The sequence below is a fragment of the Miscanthus floridulus genome, chromosome 6 (genome assembly GCF_019320115.1).
Source record: "Miscanthus floridulus cultivar M001 chromosome 6, ASM1932011v1, whole genome shotgun sequence".
NCBI classification, from domain to species: domain Eukaryota; kingdom Viridiplantae; phylum Streptophyta; class Magnoliopsida; order Poales; family Poaceae; genus Miscanthus; species Miscanthus floridulus.
Genome location: NC_089585.1, coordinates 66,864,351 through 66,883,346, shown reverse-complemented (window position 1 = coordinate 66,883,346; position 18,996 = coordinate 66,864,351). Strand labels below are relative to the sequence as shown.

The window sequence follows — 18,996 nt, the reverse complement described above, 5'->3', positions numbered from 1 at the left end:
TTGTATAGAATATGAGATGCAAGTAGATGTCGACTAGGGGACCCCTGCCTCTGCTTATATACTCTAGAGGGGTAGGTTTACAAGAAAAGTATCCTATTTGGTACTATACAATATTTTGCGGTGCACGTCGACCAGTGCCGTGCACGTCTTGATCTTGTGGGCTAGGCCACCTCTAATAGTGCGGCCCATGTCTTGTCTTATGGATATCGGGGGTCATATCCCCCACATACACACACTTTGTATGAGATGGTTATGGTTGCAAAAAAAAACAAAAACTAATCAGCCAGTGGACAAGTTCCCATAACTCACTATGAGTGTTCTTCCCCATGGCAATATTCTTAGAGGTCGGAGATAGAGCTTTCACACTTTTTTAGACTGATAGATGGATATATGGGCCCTGTTCGGCTTACCTCATATTCGGCTTGTTCGGCTTCTTTTTTCAGTCGGAACAGTGTTTTTCTCTCATAATAATTCAGCAGGAACAAGTGTTTTCATCCAGTTTCAGCCAAGTTCCAGACCAGCGAACGGGGCCATGGTCTGCGTGTTGCTGATCTTGTCCCCTCAAGATTTTGCACTTGTGCCTAAGAGAAGGGTTAACAAGAGGACTGTGAAGGATGCTCTCAACAATCATAGTTGGATATATGATATCTAGGGAGCCATACCAGTGGGTGTGATTGCTGAATTTTCTAGATTTGTGGGACATCCTTTCAGAGGTAGTATTGCAGCCCACTTATACATCACATATATTTTTTATTTGTTTTGTTGCTTGTTAAGATGATGTGCAACAAAATTATGAGTCAATTGTAGCACGAATTAAGAATATCTAACCCTCTCCTTTTTTCTGTTTGGGATACCACAAATGTCTAACTATATCTTTTAGTAAATTCAGTCCATTTTTTATTGTTTAGTGTAGCATTCTTTTAAAGGCATGTTCCCTTGAGTTGTGACGACAAAATCAAACTAAAGTTGCAGTTCTGTTTAGGGCGTTCACGACTTCAATTCAGTCCATGACCTACCCACTCAGCGTCGTGGTTCTATACCAACGTTAAAGGCCTATGCTCTGCACCTCCACCTTCCTCATCATTGAATCCTGATGTGGTAACACTGCGCCGGTCCATTGCAATGCACGAAGCATCGACCTACCGCCTACATGTCCATCAACCTTGACTTTTGCCGCCGTTCGGTCCATATTAAATTCTAATATATTCTATGGCCCCTGTTCGCTTCGCTGAAAAAAAGACAAAACACTGTCCCCGCTGATTTGTTATGAAAGAAAAACACTGTTCTGGCTGAAAAAATAAGCTGAAAAGTACGGATTATATGACAAACGAGCAGGGCCCATATATAATAAGTTTAGTAACAACTAACATAGCAACCAGTCTATTATACTATATGCTTTTGTTAATATTAACTTTAGATAGCATGAGGGGCGGACATAGGATTAGCCAAAGATTAGAGCTATTACATTAGGCATAGGGGCTAATTGTGCATGGCTATTGAAAAAATGATAATTTGTCCACTGTAATTAAGGGATAAGATTAGGGCTATAGTCCTCCACTAAATAGCATGGTATGAGTTTACAACTAAGAACTAGAAACTAGCTAAGCGTGTGTTTGGTTCCTAGATGAGGCGGGACTGGGATGATTCCATGTCTATTTTTGAGGATTGGACTGTCTTAACTAGTGTTTGGTTGAGAGGGATGCATTGTGGTTGAGAGGGATGCATTGGTGGAGCCTCGTGGAGGCCAAACTGGGTCATGGCTGTAAATAGCTAGTATATTCTATAGTAAATCTGCTGCATTCAATGTGAAAAACAGGTTCAACAAATGGAAAGTAAAGAGAAACGTATTTTGCTACGCTTAATAATTTGATAGACTTGATCATTGAGATATGGCACAATATGATGCATTTCAACTATGATCTTGTTGTACAATTTGGTCCCGCTTATTTAGTCCCCACGCTCCGCCACTAGAGGGATGGATCCATTAATATTTATGGTTTGGTTGGGCAGTCAAATAGGATGGATGGAGTGTAGGAGACTAACACCACCAGCCATTGTTTTTGTGGGCCTCACATGTGAGACAATCTTATCTACCTCTTCTTCCTCTTCCCCTTCGCACGGCCGCTCGTGCCCGCCAACCCTGCATGGTCGCTCGTCCTCGCCCCAACGCCACTCGACCGCCTGACCTTGCCTCGACGGTGCCCGATTGTCCACATCTACTCACCCAAGCGCAGCTTGACCCTGCCTTATCCTCGTACATCAACGCCTCTTGTCCTCCCCATGCACAATCGACTCGTGCACCTGCCGCGTGCACCGATGATGCCTGCCACAACCGCCGTCGGCTCCTCATGAGCTCAAGAAACAACCATTTGTGCACCACTTTGCTAGATCTCAAGTAGTAGCTGCTTGTACCACCCATGCCATGGAGGAGGGCGAGGCTGTGAGCTCAATTGTTGAAGGAAAGGCGCGATTGCGAGCTCAGTTGTCAAAGACTTGTTGCCTCGAGCTTAACGCACGGAGATGCCAAGGACGCGCGCGGGATGGATGAAGACGTCGATTTCGAGGGACGGAGGTGACCTAAATTTGGGGCGAATATTTTCTTTTTTTGTTCAATCTCTACAACTAAAACATTCATAACTATTTTGTCCACAGGTGCGACACCAAAGCCGCTTCATGCGATCAGATCAGGAAGGCAATGCGCACTCACTCCATGCAATCAGCTCAATCCCCATAATAGCCGCAGCAAATCAGAAAGACAAAAATCAATTCCCATAACAACCACAACAAATCAGGAAGGCAAAAAACATGAAAATTCCTATACCATTTTTTATGCAGTACTCTAAGACTCAACGGGTGATTGTGTGCCTTATCAGTCACGGTCTCTGGCTATCAAAAAATCGATGTATTGCTTCACTTAAATACCTAGCTAATCAAGTTAATTACAAAATATGTCAAGGTGCCCAATACGCCTCTGATGCGTTCGTTGCTTTATTTTGCCCTTGATTACAGACTTTACATACTAGGCATGCCACATAATATAGTATTCATTTGATTTTTCATGATAAGACATTAATACCTGTTGTATGCATCTTAGGTTCCCTGAAGGTACCTAGAGAGATTCTTTTCTGGTGAATGATGTTGTGTTCAAGAAGACATTTTCATATGCTGGATTTGAGTAGCAACCAAAGAAGTTCCTGAATCTGAAGATTCTTTTGTTAACATTGAACTATAATTGAAATCTGAGAAGGAAAATGCAGAGATCAGGTATATGTACCGATTCACTCAAGGCCTACCTGCTGCAGAACAGAATGTGTGCTTCATTCTTTACTTATGTTGCTTTATATGGTTTTCAATGTTTGCTCATACTAGCTCCATGTTTCCAACATGTAGATTATCTGACCCTCTGCAATACCAATCGATTATTGATGCTAAATGAACATTATTTATGATAAACTGGATAAATGTGTGAAACCGAGTGTGTTTTAGTATTTTTATTAGGTATATTATATCTCTTACAAAAGTGTATGGTTTACCACAAAATTCTAAACACAATACATGGACTCGGGTGCGGGTGTCTGTGTCAGGGTCGGGCTCGCTTAGACACCCTTCTCAAACATCATCATCCCTATTGCACGGTTTAGCAAAATTTCTTTATTGGCGCACGAAAGAAATAGATGTCGAAGATTTCTTCTTACCGACATAAAACATTATCTTAGCCGTATCACGGAAATGATATAAGAGATTTCTTCCTGTCGATGTAAAACATTATTTTAGCCGAATAAAAAAAGTTTATACAGTCGAGTTAGTGAGCCTACGACGCCGCGCTCTCTGCTAATTTCATAATCTTTGCTTTTTGAATTAAATGTCACTATAACTTCGGTATTTAATTTCACAGTATTATTATCTTATCATGTGATCCGTGTATTTTTAGTATAAAAGTTTAGCTATTCCGTAGCAACACACGAGCACAAACTAGTCAAAATCAAAACACTAGAAACTGTGGATGAAACTGTGGATAGCCTCTTCCCTTCCCGGAAGCCTAGCCTTTTTAATTGGGTTGGGTGCCTACAGCCCTAGTGCCCTACACAGATAAGATTGTACGTACAACTACAAAGCAGCGGCCCGGCCTGCTCGAGGCCCATCAAAATTTGTATCGGATCTCTTAGCCCTCGTTTAGTTTGCAAAATTTGGATTTTGGGTTCCTAGTAGCATCCTTCGTTTTTATTTGGCAAATAGTGTCCAAACATTGATTAATTAGGCTTAAAACGTTCGTCTCGTAATTTCCCACCAAAATGTGTAATTAGTTTTTCTTTTCGTCTATATTTAATGCTCCATGCATGAGCCGCAAACATTCGATGTGACAGGTACTGTAGCAGCTTTTTGGATTTTGGGTCAGCCCTGGACTGCGTTCACAAATCACGCTGCCTTTTTCTTCGGTTCACCCCGCTTGCGTCTCTCTCGCGGGGACGACTGCGCGACCACCGCCTCCGCCTCCGCCTCCGCCTCCGCCCTACGCTAGGTGCCCAGGTCTTCGTCGGATCCTTCACCGGGCACAAGCACGACCCAGCAGGTATGCCCACGCCTTCTCTCCCTTGCTGCTGTGCTAAACTGAGCATTCAAACCCTAACTGCCTGCTAGGGTTTCTCGCTCTAGCTGCTAGGGTGCCTTCTGGCGTAAGATTGGGATCGCAAGATGTTCCAGCAACTTTTAGTTTGATTTGATTTATTTATTAGGCGGCACAAGTTGGATGTTTTAGTGCAGAGGAGTTGATTCCTAAGGAATGCCTAGAATTCTCGTAGTGCATATGAGACCCACGGTGGGGAGATCTTTTGGTTTTAGCTATATCTGGTCTGTAGTAGCAATAAACTGGGTTGGACTCTATCTGATCCAATGCTCATAATATGCGTGCCGACAAAATGGAAGGGGTCGGATTCCTTTAACCAAGAAGGAAGCTTGGTTACCCTTTTTCGCGGCGGGGGGGGGGGGGGGGGGGGGGGGGGGGGGAAGTCAAAGGCGGCTAGGCAAGGCAAAGCGCCACACACCTAGAGTTTCCGTTACTCCTCGTATTGTTAGTGAGCACGTGGCGATGAGAGTTTTTAAGTTAGCTGTTGCAGCTCTTATCCAATAGCTTCTCTGTTCTCCACGTGTCATGTTCTATAATCAATCTTTGTTTTCTGTACTTTGGACGTATTGTTAGATAGCAAGCACGTGCCAGTGGGAGTTTTCAAGTTAGCTGTTGCAGCTCTTATTCTTATCCAATAGCTTATTTGTTCTCCACGAGTTATGTTCTATAATCAATCTTTGTTTTTCCATACTTTGGACGGTTTACAGCTGTGATCTCTGGAGGTGCTCTTCCTACTCTTCTTTGTTGGTGTTTTGATGGTGGCTTGATGGCTAGTAATATGCAGGCTCCTGGGCCGCCTCAGGTAAGTGCTGTCACATGCTGTAAATATTATTTTGTCATGTCATCTGTAGTGTACATAGTGCTAATCATCTTTATTGTCTTACAAGCAGCCTCCCAGGCCTCCCATGATGGGTTCTAGTGCCCAGCCACAAAATCTTGGACCACCAATGCCCATGCAGGTAAACTGAATTTTAGATTTTTTTTGTTTCTTTCCACATTCGTTGCTTCCAGAATTCTAGGCTATGTTTCTAATGTTGCTCCTCATGCTCCACTTTCAGTTTAGGCCAGTGGTTCCTTCGCAGCAGCCTCCTCAGTTCATGCCGCCAGCAGCACAGCAGTTTCGTCCTGTTGGTCAGCCTATGCCGGGGGCTAACATTGGCATGCCTGGGCAAATGCCACATTTTCCACAATCCTGGGCAGCACTTGCCTCACTCAAATCAAGTTCCACCTGCGTCACAAGGGGTTCCCATGGTATATCAGCCAGCTAGACCAATGTCATCAGCGCCTATGCAGCGGCAGCAACAAACTGCGTATCCTGGGGGCCATTTGCCCAGCATGGGTGCCCCTATGCAACCCCCGACCTATACAGTTAGTCCTATTAGTCACTCTTTGCGAGTTAATTATTTCCGTATGATGTCTGTTACTAGTCTTAGGTTAATCTACTAACTTGTTAACTTCGACATTTCAGTATCAACCAACATCGATTCCTCCTGTAGTGCAACCCTGGGGTACAGGCCCAGGACAGAATGTACCTCATGTGCCTCCTCTAATGCAGTCTGGGCACCAGCCAGTGTCAGCTCCAACAACTTTGCCTTCAGTAAGTATTGCCAGACCTATGCTTCATCACCTGTTTTTTGTCAAATTTTGTAACCTCTACTGTATCAATTGTTTTTGTCCACTATACAATATTTTATATCGTTGACTTTGGAATAACTGAGTTTGCAAATGACCAGGTCAACTTGTCTGAACCTAGCTCTTCAGGCTGGCAGGAGCACACTGCAGCCGAGGGGAAAAAGTTAGTATTTTTTTTTTAAATTCCTTTCCGTTATTAACTTCGTTACAAGCTTTTGTAATTTAAGTATTTCATGTTTTGGTTTTCTCTTTAGCTGGTTTGCTTTAATTTTTCCCTTTCATTTTCTAGGTACTACTATAATAAGAAGACAAGGCAATCAAGTTGGGAGAAACCAGTTGAGTTGATGACACCTTTGGAGGTTAGTGTGCTATTTTCTTATAGTCATGCAGCTTAGCCATATGATTTTGTTCTGTTTAGCTAGCCCTATGCTTGTGCCTGATATCATCTGTTTAGCTAGCCCTATGCTAGCCCTATGCAGGTTAGTGTGCTATTCCCAGTGTGCTTCTGTGCATAAATTCATGCACACTCTTTGCCCTTTTGCGTTATTTTGTGCTTTCTATCTATTTAGATTGATTCTTTAAATTTGGTTGAGCACTTGCAAAGGACCAACAAATCATTCTTGTTTCTTTTTGCTTGAGAGCAGTTCATTCTCTAATATAAGTAACGTACTTAATGCGTCCTTGCTGTATTAATTTGTATTTCAATTGGTTTTGTTAATTTAACAGAGGGCTGATGCCTCAACCGAATGGAAAGAATTTACTACACCAGAAGGACGAAAGTAAGTTATACTGGAATTAATTGCCAATTAGATCTTTTTATTTATATGTCAATATGTCAATGGATCCTCCATTTTCTTTCCGTATTTTGACTGTTCTATCACTGAAGGTACTATTTCAACAAAGTGACCAAGCAATCAAGATGGACTATTCCTGATGAGTTAAAGGTTTTCTTCTTTCTCTTCTTTTCTTCATCTATATTTGTTTAATTGAAAATTACATTATTGCTGCAATTATTTTCTCTCTCTCAGGTTGCACGTGAATTGGCAGAGAAGGCATCAAATCAACAACCTGATCGAGAATCAGGAATAGCTGCCAGTGCTCTTGTTGGATCTGCTGCCTCTGAACCTTCTACTATACCTGCTAATCAGTCTTCATCTGCTGTTGGTATAATTGCTCCCAGCTCACATGTTGGGTCATCAAACTCTGTTCCTCCTGGTGCTGCCCCGTCACGCAACGCGGAGAACACTTCCAGTTCAATTGTTGGCATGCAAAATGGTGGTCCAAGTACTGCTGTTGTTCCTGTTGCAACAAGCACAGAAGTTCCATTAGTTGCAACAGATGCAGGGGCCAGCAGGTTTTCACACATGTTTACCATTTTTCATCCTGTAGTATATGCTACCTGATGTTCAAATGCCTGCTAATATGTTTATTTGTTACATTGCAGAAACAACAATGAAAATTCATCTCTGACCACTGGGGCTGACACAGAGGATGGTACATCCGCTGAAGATTTGGAGGTATATTTGCTTTACGCATGTTGTTTTGTTTCATAAGATTTGCAAGTGCTTCATAATTGATGTATTTATAATCCTTTGCTAAATCTTGTCCAAGTCAGTGACCCCACATTGTAACAATTTGTCTATGGTTGCCTTTTTGTTATAAAGTTTGCAGTTTTTGCTCCATTTCAATTTCTATGTGAATATCCTTGTCAACATCCTTGTGGAGCCTATTTTCTTGGTAACTAGGTATCATACTGAAGTTAATTATTCTCTCCATCTTTTTATTTCAAAAAAGAAAAATCATGGATATTTGAAAGAGAGGGAGGGGACATCTATAGTCTCAGCTATATAGTTTCTACTTTGATGGAAATTAGAACGATTTGAACTGGACAGTCCTTTTTCTGTGGATGAAACCATATTTTCGCACTTATATTATCTTTTTTTATATTATCTCTTTTAATAGTGGCTAGTGGACTTAACTGTTTAGTTTTCCCTCTCTGTAACTGAATGTTGACGCCGCTTCAACATGCTACTCTGTAGGAGGCCAAAAAGACCATGCCAGTTGCAGGGAAGATTAATGTCACTCCACTGGAGGAGAAAACAAGTGAAGAAGAACCTGTAGTCTATGCCACTAAGATGGTGAGATGGCTTGAAAGAAGCAAATTATAAATTGGAATGTTTGCTCATGACTTGGCAACCTCATTTATATTTTTGATTTGTAGGAAGCAAAAAATGTGTTCAAGTCCCTGCTCGAGTCAGTAAATGTTGAGTCTGATTGGACATGGGATCAGGTATGGAACTCGTCTCTACTTAACATCAACCGATGAAATGTGTAACACTGTTATAACATTTTCAGACTATGAGAGTCATCATAAATGACAAAAGATATGGTGCTTTGAAAACTCTTGGAGAGAGAAAGCAAGCTTTCAACGAGGTCAGCGTTTGTTTCTTATAAGATCCTGACCCTTCTTAGCAGTATCCTCAACTCCAGATCTTTGTAGTAAATGTTTCACTGAGGCCCAGGTATTATGATTTTATTTCTACAGTACTTGAACCAGCGCAAAAAATTCGAAGCCGAAGAAAAACGTGTCAAACATAGGAAAGCACGTGATGATTTCCTTGCAATGCTGGAAGTAAGCTAGTTCTACTATAGTAAGTTTTCTCCTTTCTATTACTGTATATGTACCGTGTCAGTGAATGCCTTGTTTTTTTTATTCAGGAATGCAAGGAGCTCACATCATTGACAAGATGGAGGTATACGCCCAATTCCAGTATTTTCTTTGTATATAGCATCCAAGCTTGGCTGTTGTTTTTTTTCTAAAATTTCACCAGATAATTGGAGTTTCCGTTTGATAGTGTTGATGTTTTGATTCTTTTTCTTGTTGGAGTCACACGTACTTTTTTTTTGTTCATTGTGCAGCAAAGCAATACTTATGTTTGAAGATGATGAAAGGTTCAAAGCAGTTGAGCGTCCAAGGGAGCGTGAAGATTTATTTGAGAACTATCTTGTGGAACTGCATAAGAAGGTCATTAGATATTTAACTTTTTGCCTTGTGACGCCTTTCACTGTGGTAGTTCTTACTGTTGATCTTTGAACGTTCATATATTTCTTTGTTGATATACTGGTTTTGGATTCTGTGGCTTCACTCTCTTCTATCCTAGTACTACGCTTTTGAAAAAAAAAAAACAAATTCGCTGCAATTTATCAATGGAGAATTTACATTTTTCCTTCCAAAATATTTTTTTCTGGAATCACAGTTAGTCTTGAAGCTATTTGTTTCTTTCATACTTATTATAAGCACTTTATTCAGTGCCGTTCACTTGAGAGAACAGCTTCATTCTAGATGGGTTGGCCTTGTTATATGGGCATAGCCGTTACTTGCAGCATGACCCAATTCCATGGCCTTTGTGGCAGTACAGCCAAGAGGGTATCGAATGAGGAAGGTTAAACCCCTTCCATCCTGTGAACTTTGCAGTAAGATAAAATTTAGGGTATATTTCGATGGTGTCCATAACTTGTAATTTCACAAGGTAAGGGAAGCCACAGCTTCTTAGGTGGGTTTGGTTCCCAATAATTGTGGCTTGCTTTTAGCTTAATAGCACATATTTTGTCGTCACACGTGCCAAGCATTGCCTAAGGTGTGGCGAGCTGCCACATTTGTGGCTGGCCACACCTTTTTAGCTTCATACCCCACATATCAGACTCACACGTGCCAAACATGCCTAAGGTGTGGCAGAGCAAATTGTTATTCACACCTTAGGCATAATTTGGTAAGTGTGGCAAGGTGTAGATATATCAACCAAAGTTGCACTAGCGTTAGGATTGTGTTCAAGCACCTTGTTAGTTTTTGACAATGGAGTTTTAGCTTCAGAAATGTCACATGTTCACCATAAACCACTGATGACACGGTTTAACTCATTGTACTTTATGCTGTGCTTGATCTAATACATACCATACTGTAGGAAAAAGCCAAGGCTGCTGAAGAACACAAAAGATATGTAGCAGAATACAGAGCTTTTCTAGAATCATGTGACTTCATCAAGGTTATTTCTTTGATTTCTCATATAGTCAATCTGTTTATACAGAAGCTCTACAAATGAATAATTTTTTTCATTATTGCAGGCAACTACTCAGTGGAGAAAAGTTCAGGAACGTCTGGAAGATGATGAACGCTATTCGCGACTTGAGAAGATCGATCGCTTGGATATTTTTCAAGTAATTATTTCCTGGCCTTCAGTCAACTTTTACTGTTTCGTGGTTCATGTTCAATTATACATTTTGTATATTGCAGGAGTACATACGGCACCTGGAGAAAGAAGAGGAAGAGCAGAAGCGGATACAAAAGGTACTACATTATTATTCCTCGTCAAGAATCTAGCCGTATTATTTTTTCCAACCTATAGATGAAAATTAAGCTAACGTTCACATACAGGATCAAGTGAGAAGACAAGAGAGGAAAAACCGTGATGGGTTCCGTAAAATGTTGGAAGAACATGTCGCTGATGGTACACTTAACGCAAGAACTCGGTGGCGTGATTACTGTGCACAGGTTCTTGAAATATTTATTTTCAGAGAGAGTGTTAAAAAATGCTTTTCCTGATTCTTTACATTTTATCAATTCACAGATAAAAGATTCAGAGTCTTACTTGGCTGTAGCCTCAAACACATCTGGCTCCACACCGAAAGAGCTATTTGATGACGTAATCGAGGAACTTGACAAACAGGTTATTTTCAGAAATTCTGGATATATCCTTGTAACAGTTCATCCAATGTTTTAGGGAGTGTTATACTATTGCTTTTCTTTTTTCTTTTATTTTTTTCATTTGTATGATCTTTTCTACAATCGAACTTAGACTTGTGAACTTTGGTTGAAAGCACCTAAACTTTTTGCATTGTCCCTAATTATTATTATGGACTCATATTCACTTGGATAAGGAGTTGTTGCACGTGTATTACTTATTAACATCATTCTACCTGTGTTATTCCTGGGATACACTAAGCTTTGGTAACTAGTAATGGTAAAACAAAAGTTCTCTTAGAATGAACACATACTATCTGATCTTTTCTACCTATCAAGGAAACCCTTAATAAGTACAGTTGGTATAGTAGTGGAAAAATATTTCAGAGCTGTCATCATATGTGTGAGATCATCTTAGTGATGTAGTCAAATGGACTTGTATATTGAATTGTTGTGCATCTACCTTTAGGGTGCTCAGTCAGTACTTTCAATGATTGCAAGGTTGATGTTAATTTAGCTGATATTTTCACAATCTGAATTAGCGTTCAAGGAGTAGTTGTGTTGTCTAGCTGTTGCTGTACCTGAGCTTAACCAGCGATAAATCGCCTTGTTGAATTTGTGAGGATGTGAATGGAAAGAGTGGCAAAAAGGTTGTGGAGATATCATATTCCAAGTCTGTGATGGGGTCGATCCATTGATGGCTGGGTGAGGTTGGCTGCTAAGGCTGAAATCACAGATGAGAGGGATAGATATAGAAGGGGAATTAGATTATTGGTTCTTGCTTCAGATACATGCCATTCGCCCCAACACACAAAGCCGTCTGACTCCTAACAACCGAATCAAACATGCTAATCTAATTAACTAGCTTAATCCTACATGTAAGGTCTAATAACAACTCAAGTAATCTTATCTCTTTTTCGATATGTGATGCAAGGCTGGTCCATTGACATGCTGGCCCATGGCTCGTTAATCCATCACATCAGATATGGAGGACAAGAGAAAAAGGGGAAGGGTATTTGAAATAGACATGCCTTGATTGATAGATAGCGCCCCGTTATATTAGGAATCTAGCAGTAACCAATGCTTTTTTCAAGTAGGGAAATTGACTGGTGACCAGGGGTCCGAAATCACCTTCAATTAAAACATATGATGAATCCATGATGTTGCAAAATGCAAATGTTCAAAGTTCCATAAGAATCATGTACACATTAACTTGTTTAAAAGAAAAAGGGATATTGTGAGCACATGATGAACATGGCAGATCTGTTTTAATGAGTCCATTTGAAAAGCTATCTTTATATTTGTGATGCTTATGGTTTCCTGGTACACTCTTGTTGTACAGTATCAAGAAGACAAGACCCAAATCAAAGAAGTGGTGAAATCTGGAAAGGTATGGTTTTTGTGTATAATCGTGATCTGCATTTTGCTTCTTGCGGAAAATAGTACACATTGATTTACCATGTATTATGTGTACACACCATAAAGTTGCTGTATTTATGATTTGCATCCCTCTTCTTCCAGATTCCTATGACAACTTCGTGGACATTAGAGGAATTCCAAACTGCTATTCTGGAGGATGATGCTCTTAAAGGAATATCAACCATCAACGTCAAGGTGTCATTGACTGCAAGTTTCGATTGATATCTAAATGATGTTATCAATGTGTTCCATTTTTTCCAGATTGTTGTTTTACTTTGCTGGATTGGTTGCAGCTTATCTATGATGATCAGCTTGAAAGGCTCAGGGAAAAAGAGCAAAAAGAGGCTAAGAAGCGCCAGCGGTTGGGTGAAAATTTTTCAGATCTTCTGTATTCAATCAAGGTATTGCAGTAAGCATGTTACATTATTTCTTTGCCATTGCTTACATTTGCTTGGACATGCTATGCATGGTAACAAGGGTTTTCACGACAAAAAAGTATAGTTGGACAGCATTCCTGGGGTCTTAGCATCCAATGACACTTCTCATAAGGATCACCAGCTTATAATTTCTAAGTGCAAGTTGCATGTAGCATTAATGTGCATTTGTGTAATTGGCAATAATTAGTATGGGTATCGTGGTTCATCACCCATGGTGCCTAGTACTGCTAGTGTAAAGGTTGTGCAATGAAAATTTTTAATGTGGATGAGTGCCAAATGCAAAAGGAAGAGAATCCTTGCTCACCTTCCCCAAAAGGAAGGCAAGGCAAGAGAACCAAACTTGAATCCACCTCGGCACCTCCACCCTTACCTTGCTGGGAAGGTTTAGGCAATGGATTCAAATTCAAACATGCCATATGCCCTTTAGAGAAACTACAATGTGCTCCAAAAGCAGTCCATAGGGACTAAATTATTCCGTACAGACTGCCTGAATCGTCAATAAGCCTACGGACCGCCCATAAGCAATAAAAAATATTTCTCCATCTCTCTGTCTGGGTTCTTGTTGTTGCTGCTCCCGCCTGCTGCCTGCGCCGCCCGCGACGACGCCGTCCCGGCCCTCCGTGTCACCGGCGAGGACGTCACCCAAGCCATGCGCGCAGCCCTCGATGCCGCAGTGGCCGGCCATCCGCACCACCAGCGAGGCTGCCGCAGCCATCCGCTGCCGCCCCCGCCATGGCCATCCGTGCTGCCCACGAGTTTCGCCGCCATAGCTATCCGCACGGCCCGTGAGGTCACCCTGCCCCGACCATACGCGCGGCCCGAGAGGTCGCCATCTACACGCCGGACATGAGAAAGAAGCCGCCCAAATCAGATCCGGGAAGAAGAAAACCGATTCAGTGGCTGCATGGCGCCCCATGCGTACCGTCTGCACCTCCCGTGAGTGTGTATCCGCCACTGGCCTTTGCCTCCAATCTGATCAGATATTGGCTCGAGTATGGCAGTGCGAAGGGAGGGAGTGGGCGGCGGTTTTCCGATGTGTGCTGACCGCCGAGTAGCAGCGAAGAGAGAGAGGATGGGCTGAGGGTGGACGGTTCACGGTTGGGATACATATGAATTTTTTTTTTTTGTGTTACAGTCCATATAGACTTGAACATTGTGGCTGACACAGGTCCCACCCATGTGGACTAAGTAGTCGAAATACATTGTGGTTGCTCTTATGGGAAACCACGGTGGTAAAATATCAGGAAGAATGGCTATGACTTGCTACTTATCAGCTTAACTTGATGTGCTGCTTTATACGGAGTATGATATAATCCATAACTTGTTGATATATAGTAAGTGGATTTATTTGAACTAGTAAATGCTATCTGAATTTGTTGAATGCAAAAATAACACAGAATTATTAAACCTGCGCCAAATGTGTTGGTACTTTGAAAATGCAAATCTTATAGGTACTTCTTTCCTGTAGCATCACTTGAATGGCTTTATTATTTGGTAACTGATTTTGCATCAGCTACTTGACTCTTGGTATTTTTCTCAGTATCAGTCCTACTCTGAGATGTTTTGGTACTGGAGTTTGCCTAAACCAGGGAAAATGGTTTTCGGCTGTTTTAGATTCGCATTTACGACCTGCATTTTGTTGAAGTTTATTTGCTCTGGGCATATTGAATATTCATCAATAGACTCTTCATTGATAGTACAGAAACCATACCATCTCTGTGACCCTGTCCAAGCATACCATATTTGGATTGCAAAATCTTTGATTTCCAGTGCAAATCTGAATCCATTCTGAGATCCCTTGCAACTGCATGCATATTTAGTCCAGTGTTCTGTGTTCGATGGATATGGTGACATAATTTGCCAGACTATTAATCTGGATATCAGGATATGCCATGCTTTTGATGTGATTTATTTGTGTTTCTTTGAAACATTGTAGGAAATATCAGCTTCTTCAACCTGGGATGATTCTAAACAGCTTTTCGAGGATAGCCAAGAGTTCAGGTAATGGCAAATGTCAATCATCCTTTTAATCATTTTAAGAACAGTTTACCACACTACATGCATGTGCCCGACTAGTTGATGTACTGCCATTGTGGGTTGGAAAACAAAAACGGTTTACTAGTCCTGCCTGTTCGCTATAGTACACAGAATATAGCAGTAGTGGTAACAGTCAAATTAGTTGAGTATATGAGTTGTTACTTCTGGAAAAGAAATTATTCTCCAGGCCCAAATAAAAATGAGTATGCTCCAATTCTTTAATATCGTGGTATTGGATTCTCTGAACAAAAAGGGTTCCATTTTTTTTGACTATTTTGGGTCCTCATTTAAATAAAGATTATTGTGTCCAGTATAGTACATGATTCATTTAATTGAAACTGAACAATGATTGTGTTGGACTACAAATAATTTTGTATAGAAATATGTCATGCAAAATGTGGATTTAAGCCTCGGAGGTGATGAACTGTGTCATGGATGTTTGAACTGCTGTATGATAGGGACTCGTATCAGATTTTCCTACTTATTGTTTTTATCGAGTGAGTGATTCTTATGTTGGCTTTGTTGCATTAGGGCCTTGGACAGTGAGACTTATGCTAGAGAGCTTTTTGAAGAGTGTGTTGTCCACCTGAAAGAAAGGTTAAAAGAGAAAGAACGTTTGAGGGAGGAAGAAAAGGTAAATGGTTGTATTGTTGTCTCATATCATATATCTGCAGTCTTCATAACTGGTTAATAGTTTATATGCTGTTTTGTATTTTGTGTTATTTCATAGCTTCGCTTTTGTATTTTGTGTTATTTCATAGCTTCGCATGCACAATTGGTACTTAGTGGGAATGGTAGATACCATGTGTTTATTACCTGTGTTGCTTACCAGAGGTGGAAAAAGAAGTGTGATCCAACCTACCCGAGCGTAGCCGATTTCTTTGCTGATTGGCTCTTTTGGTTCAGTTCTGTTTCAGCTTTGGAGACTTGTATAACCAATGAGCTGAAATGCAGGATTATTATGGCTTCCAAGCCTTTTAACCTATACTCAACATGTTTGTAGCTATCATGTACATCCAGTCCTTGATAATATTAAATTCAAAAGCACTAGTATTTTAAGCTACTTTTATATTTTAATTAATAAGTTATGATTCAGATCTATATATTACTCCCTCCATTCCAAATTATGTCTTTTTGGATTTTCTAGGTGCATAGATAAGCTTTATCTATGCACCTAGATATATACTATATCTAGATACATAATAAAAACTATGTATCTAGACAAACCAGAACGACTTATAATTCGGAATAGAGGGAATATGATTTTGTATGTGTTAAGATTAAGCCAAACTAAGCATTTGTGCTTTGATCTGGTTTGAGACAGCACAATGCCAAGATTTCAAATATGGTTAATGTTTTTATGGGAACCAACTGAACTAACCAGATAGTTTCTGTGAGATGTTTCTTTTCATTTCTCATTTCCCCCCTGTAATTTTTTACTCTTATATTAGGCAAAAAGAGAGAAAGAACGTGAGGAGAAAGAGAAGAAGAAAGAGAAAGAGAAAGAAAGGAAGGACAAAGAACGCAAAGAAAAAGAAAGAGACCACCGGGAGAAGGAGAGAGAAAAGGAAAAAGGGAAGGATCGATCAAGGAGAGATGAAATGGAGCTTGATGGTGCTGATTTGGACACCCATGGTACAAAAGATAAGAAAAGAGATAAAGATAAAGAAAAGAAACATAAGAGACGCCACCATGACACAGATGATGTAAGCTCTGAAAGGGATGATAAAGATGATGCTAAGAAGTCTCGGAGGCATAGCAGTGATCGCAAGAAATCTAGGAAGGTATAAAATTTGCTATTCTGTGCAAATCAAGCTAAACATTGGGGATGTTGTGACTCTGATTTGGTGTTATTCGTTCATACTTCATGTGGTGCTAAAGTCCATACAAAATCAACAGATTTAGCAACTGTAACCAAATGTGTTTGGCATCAGTATGTCAGCAGAGCGAGCTTGATGCTACTGTTTGAAGACAATTTCCTTTCAAGTTCACTTAACTGTAGTTATTTTCTGTTTCCTGTTTGTGTTATTCGGCTTCAAACATGTTTACCTTGTTCTTGTGATGTTCAGCTGTAAAACCACCAGGACTTTTTTTGTGATGCAGTAGTTATTCCTAATTTTGTTTATTAGAATAAACTAAAATACCTACAAGAAGGTAAATTTGCTGTTAGATGTCTGTTAGAATTTTTTTTCCTAAGAAACAGTAGGCATTATTCCATCTCCCCCACAAAATGTTTATTGCTTTAGTCATACTATTCTGTATTCTATAAATGTTTACTATACGTCGTACTAGGTCCCCTACTTTTAATAGACTACTCCCTCCATTCCAAATTATAAGACATTTTGGCTTTTCTAGACACATTGCTTTTATCTAGACTGTATATCTAAGTGCATAGCAAAAGTTATGTATCTAGAAGACCCAAAACTTCTTATAATTTGGAATGGAGGGAATAACATGTTCATGTGTAATTGGTTGGATAAGCCACAAAATCAGCCGGCTAGGTCATCTTGTCTTTATTAGCTGGGTTGTCTTTTTCCATGGCCTTAAATTGTTTGAGCGGGAAACTGGTTGTAGAACAATCCGAAATTTTCCCACGGCTTTGAATAGTTGTCGCAGGGTATAAGTTAAAACCTTTTTTAACTTTGGCCATCAATATTTCAAATTTGTGATCGAAAGTAGTATGACTTTGTAGAGCTTACGACTTACAAAGAGAGCTCACATAATCATACCAGTCTTGTGATTTTTGGATATTTACAGCCTTGGCACAAATGTGCAGTGCTGACAATCCTTTGAATCAGTTTTTCCATTGAGGACTAACACCTCCTTGTTGCAAAGTATGAATTTAAAAAAGAAACAAAGGAAAGTAATATAACTGTAGTATGGCTAGCTTCAAAAGAAAAATTGTCCTTGCTCTCGGATTTGTTTCCCTACTAGAATGACAGCATCATAATCAATCTGAATACAACCTAATCTTTTTGTAACCCATCAAACTTAACCAAAACGTTGACAATGGCTGCAATTAATATGGTAACTCTTCTGTTCTGTTGCTTAATTTCTGAAATATTCTTCAATCACCTGAATCATTGTCATGGTATTCGATTATGGTTAAGTGTGTAATAAGATCATTATTGTTGATCATGCAGCATGCACATGGTTCAGACTCGGATAGTGAAAACCGGCACAAAAGACATAAAAAGGACCGAGATAGTAGCAGAAGAAATGGTGGACATGAGCTGGAAGATGGTGAACTTGGAGAAGATGGAGAGGTCCATTAGTCTTTCGGTTTGCTACCAAGATTGTCAGTAATTACTGCCCCTTGTCATGTTCTCCATTGCTCCTATTCTTACTTTTGACATAGTGCTTCGGGCTTAACAATCATTAGTGTTATAGTTATTTAGTCCCATATATTCCGAAATATTTTCTTTAATATCTACATTTCTGCAGTACCACTTGTCGTTTCTTTCCTTTTTGCATAATCAATGTGCGGGTTTTGGGGTAGTTGCACATATTATTCTCTGGAAAAGGTGCAGCACTTTAACCATGTGGTTTGCTTCATGTGGATGGTATGTCCTGGTTTGGGATGGTGTGAGTAGTAACTTCTTTTGTCTGGATGTGCGAATTGTAGCCATGTATTTTTGTAACGTTAACAAGATATTTTGTTGCCTTCCTAGACACTTTTTACCTCTGCCTTCTATTTTTCCTTTGTACTTTACTGTGTAGGTTTGTATTTGGGTACATCAGTACATGGGAGCTGAAAAGTGTGAGTGTGCCTTAATTATCCTTTCGAACCTTGGCTGGACATGCAACTTTAGATAGCCATAACCACAAGTTGTCTTGTCCTATTCTCAGAAAATTAAATAAACAAAACCATCAATTTATTTTAGTTCCAACTATTATAATCTTATTTATGTCCTGATGACTGACATTTGACTGAACCATCAGCTACTTGTAGCATTCATCTCCAGTCTTGTTACACATGGATTTATTGCCATCTCTTGCCTGTTGAGTAGCGCTGAAGCCTATCAGCTGGATTTTGCTCTGCCGCATCTGTGATGCTACTGCTGGGGGGCAATGGATATAGCAATAACACCAGCCCATGCTTGACACCT

The 18,996-nt window shown here is 40.2% G+C and overlaps 1 protein-coding gene across 1 annotated transcript; it reads left to right on the top strand.

Annotated features, from left to right (window-relative positions):
* Window positions 1-4,409: 4,409 nt before the first annotated feature.
* On the top strand, window positions 4,410-18,791 carry LOC136456081 (pre-mRNA-processing protein 40A-like). The gene is given in 30 exon segments (XM_066455843.1): window positions 4,410-4,570; window positions 5,332-5,426; window positions 5,515-5,583; window positions 5,683-5,814; window positions 5,816-5,992; window positions 6,093-6,221; window positions 6,358-6,419; window positions 6,546-6,615; window positions 6,983-7,035; window positions 7,143-7,200; window positions 7,285-7,610; window positions 7,701-7,773; window positions 8,296-8,394; window positions 8,478-8,546; window positions 8,612-8,689; window positions 8,802-8,888; window positions 8,975-9,009; window positions 9,176-9,281; window positions 10,219-10,299; window positions 10,379-10,471; window positions 10,548-10,601; window positions 10,689-10,805; window positions 10,882-10,980; window positions 12,337-12,384; window positions 12,516-12,608; window positions 12,707-12,814; window positions 14,787-14,851; window positions 15,419-15,521; window positions 16,339-16,671; window positions 18,031-18,791. Coding segments are annotated over 29 exon segments (2,985 nt in total). The 5' UTR covers window positions 4,410-4,570; window positions 5,332-5,390; the 3' UTR covers window positions 18,163-18,791.
* The last annotated feature ends 205 nt before the right edge of the window (window positions 18,792-18,996 follow it).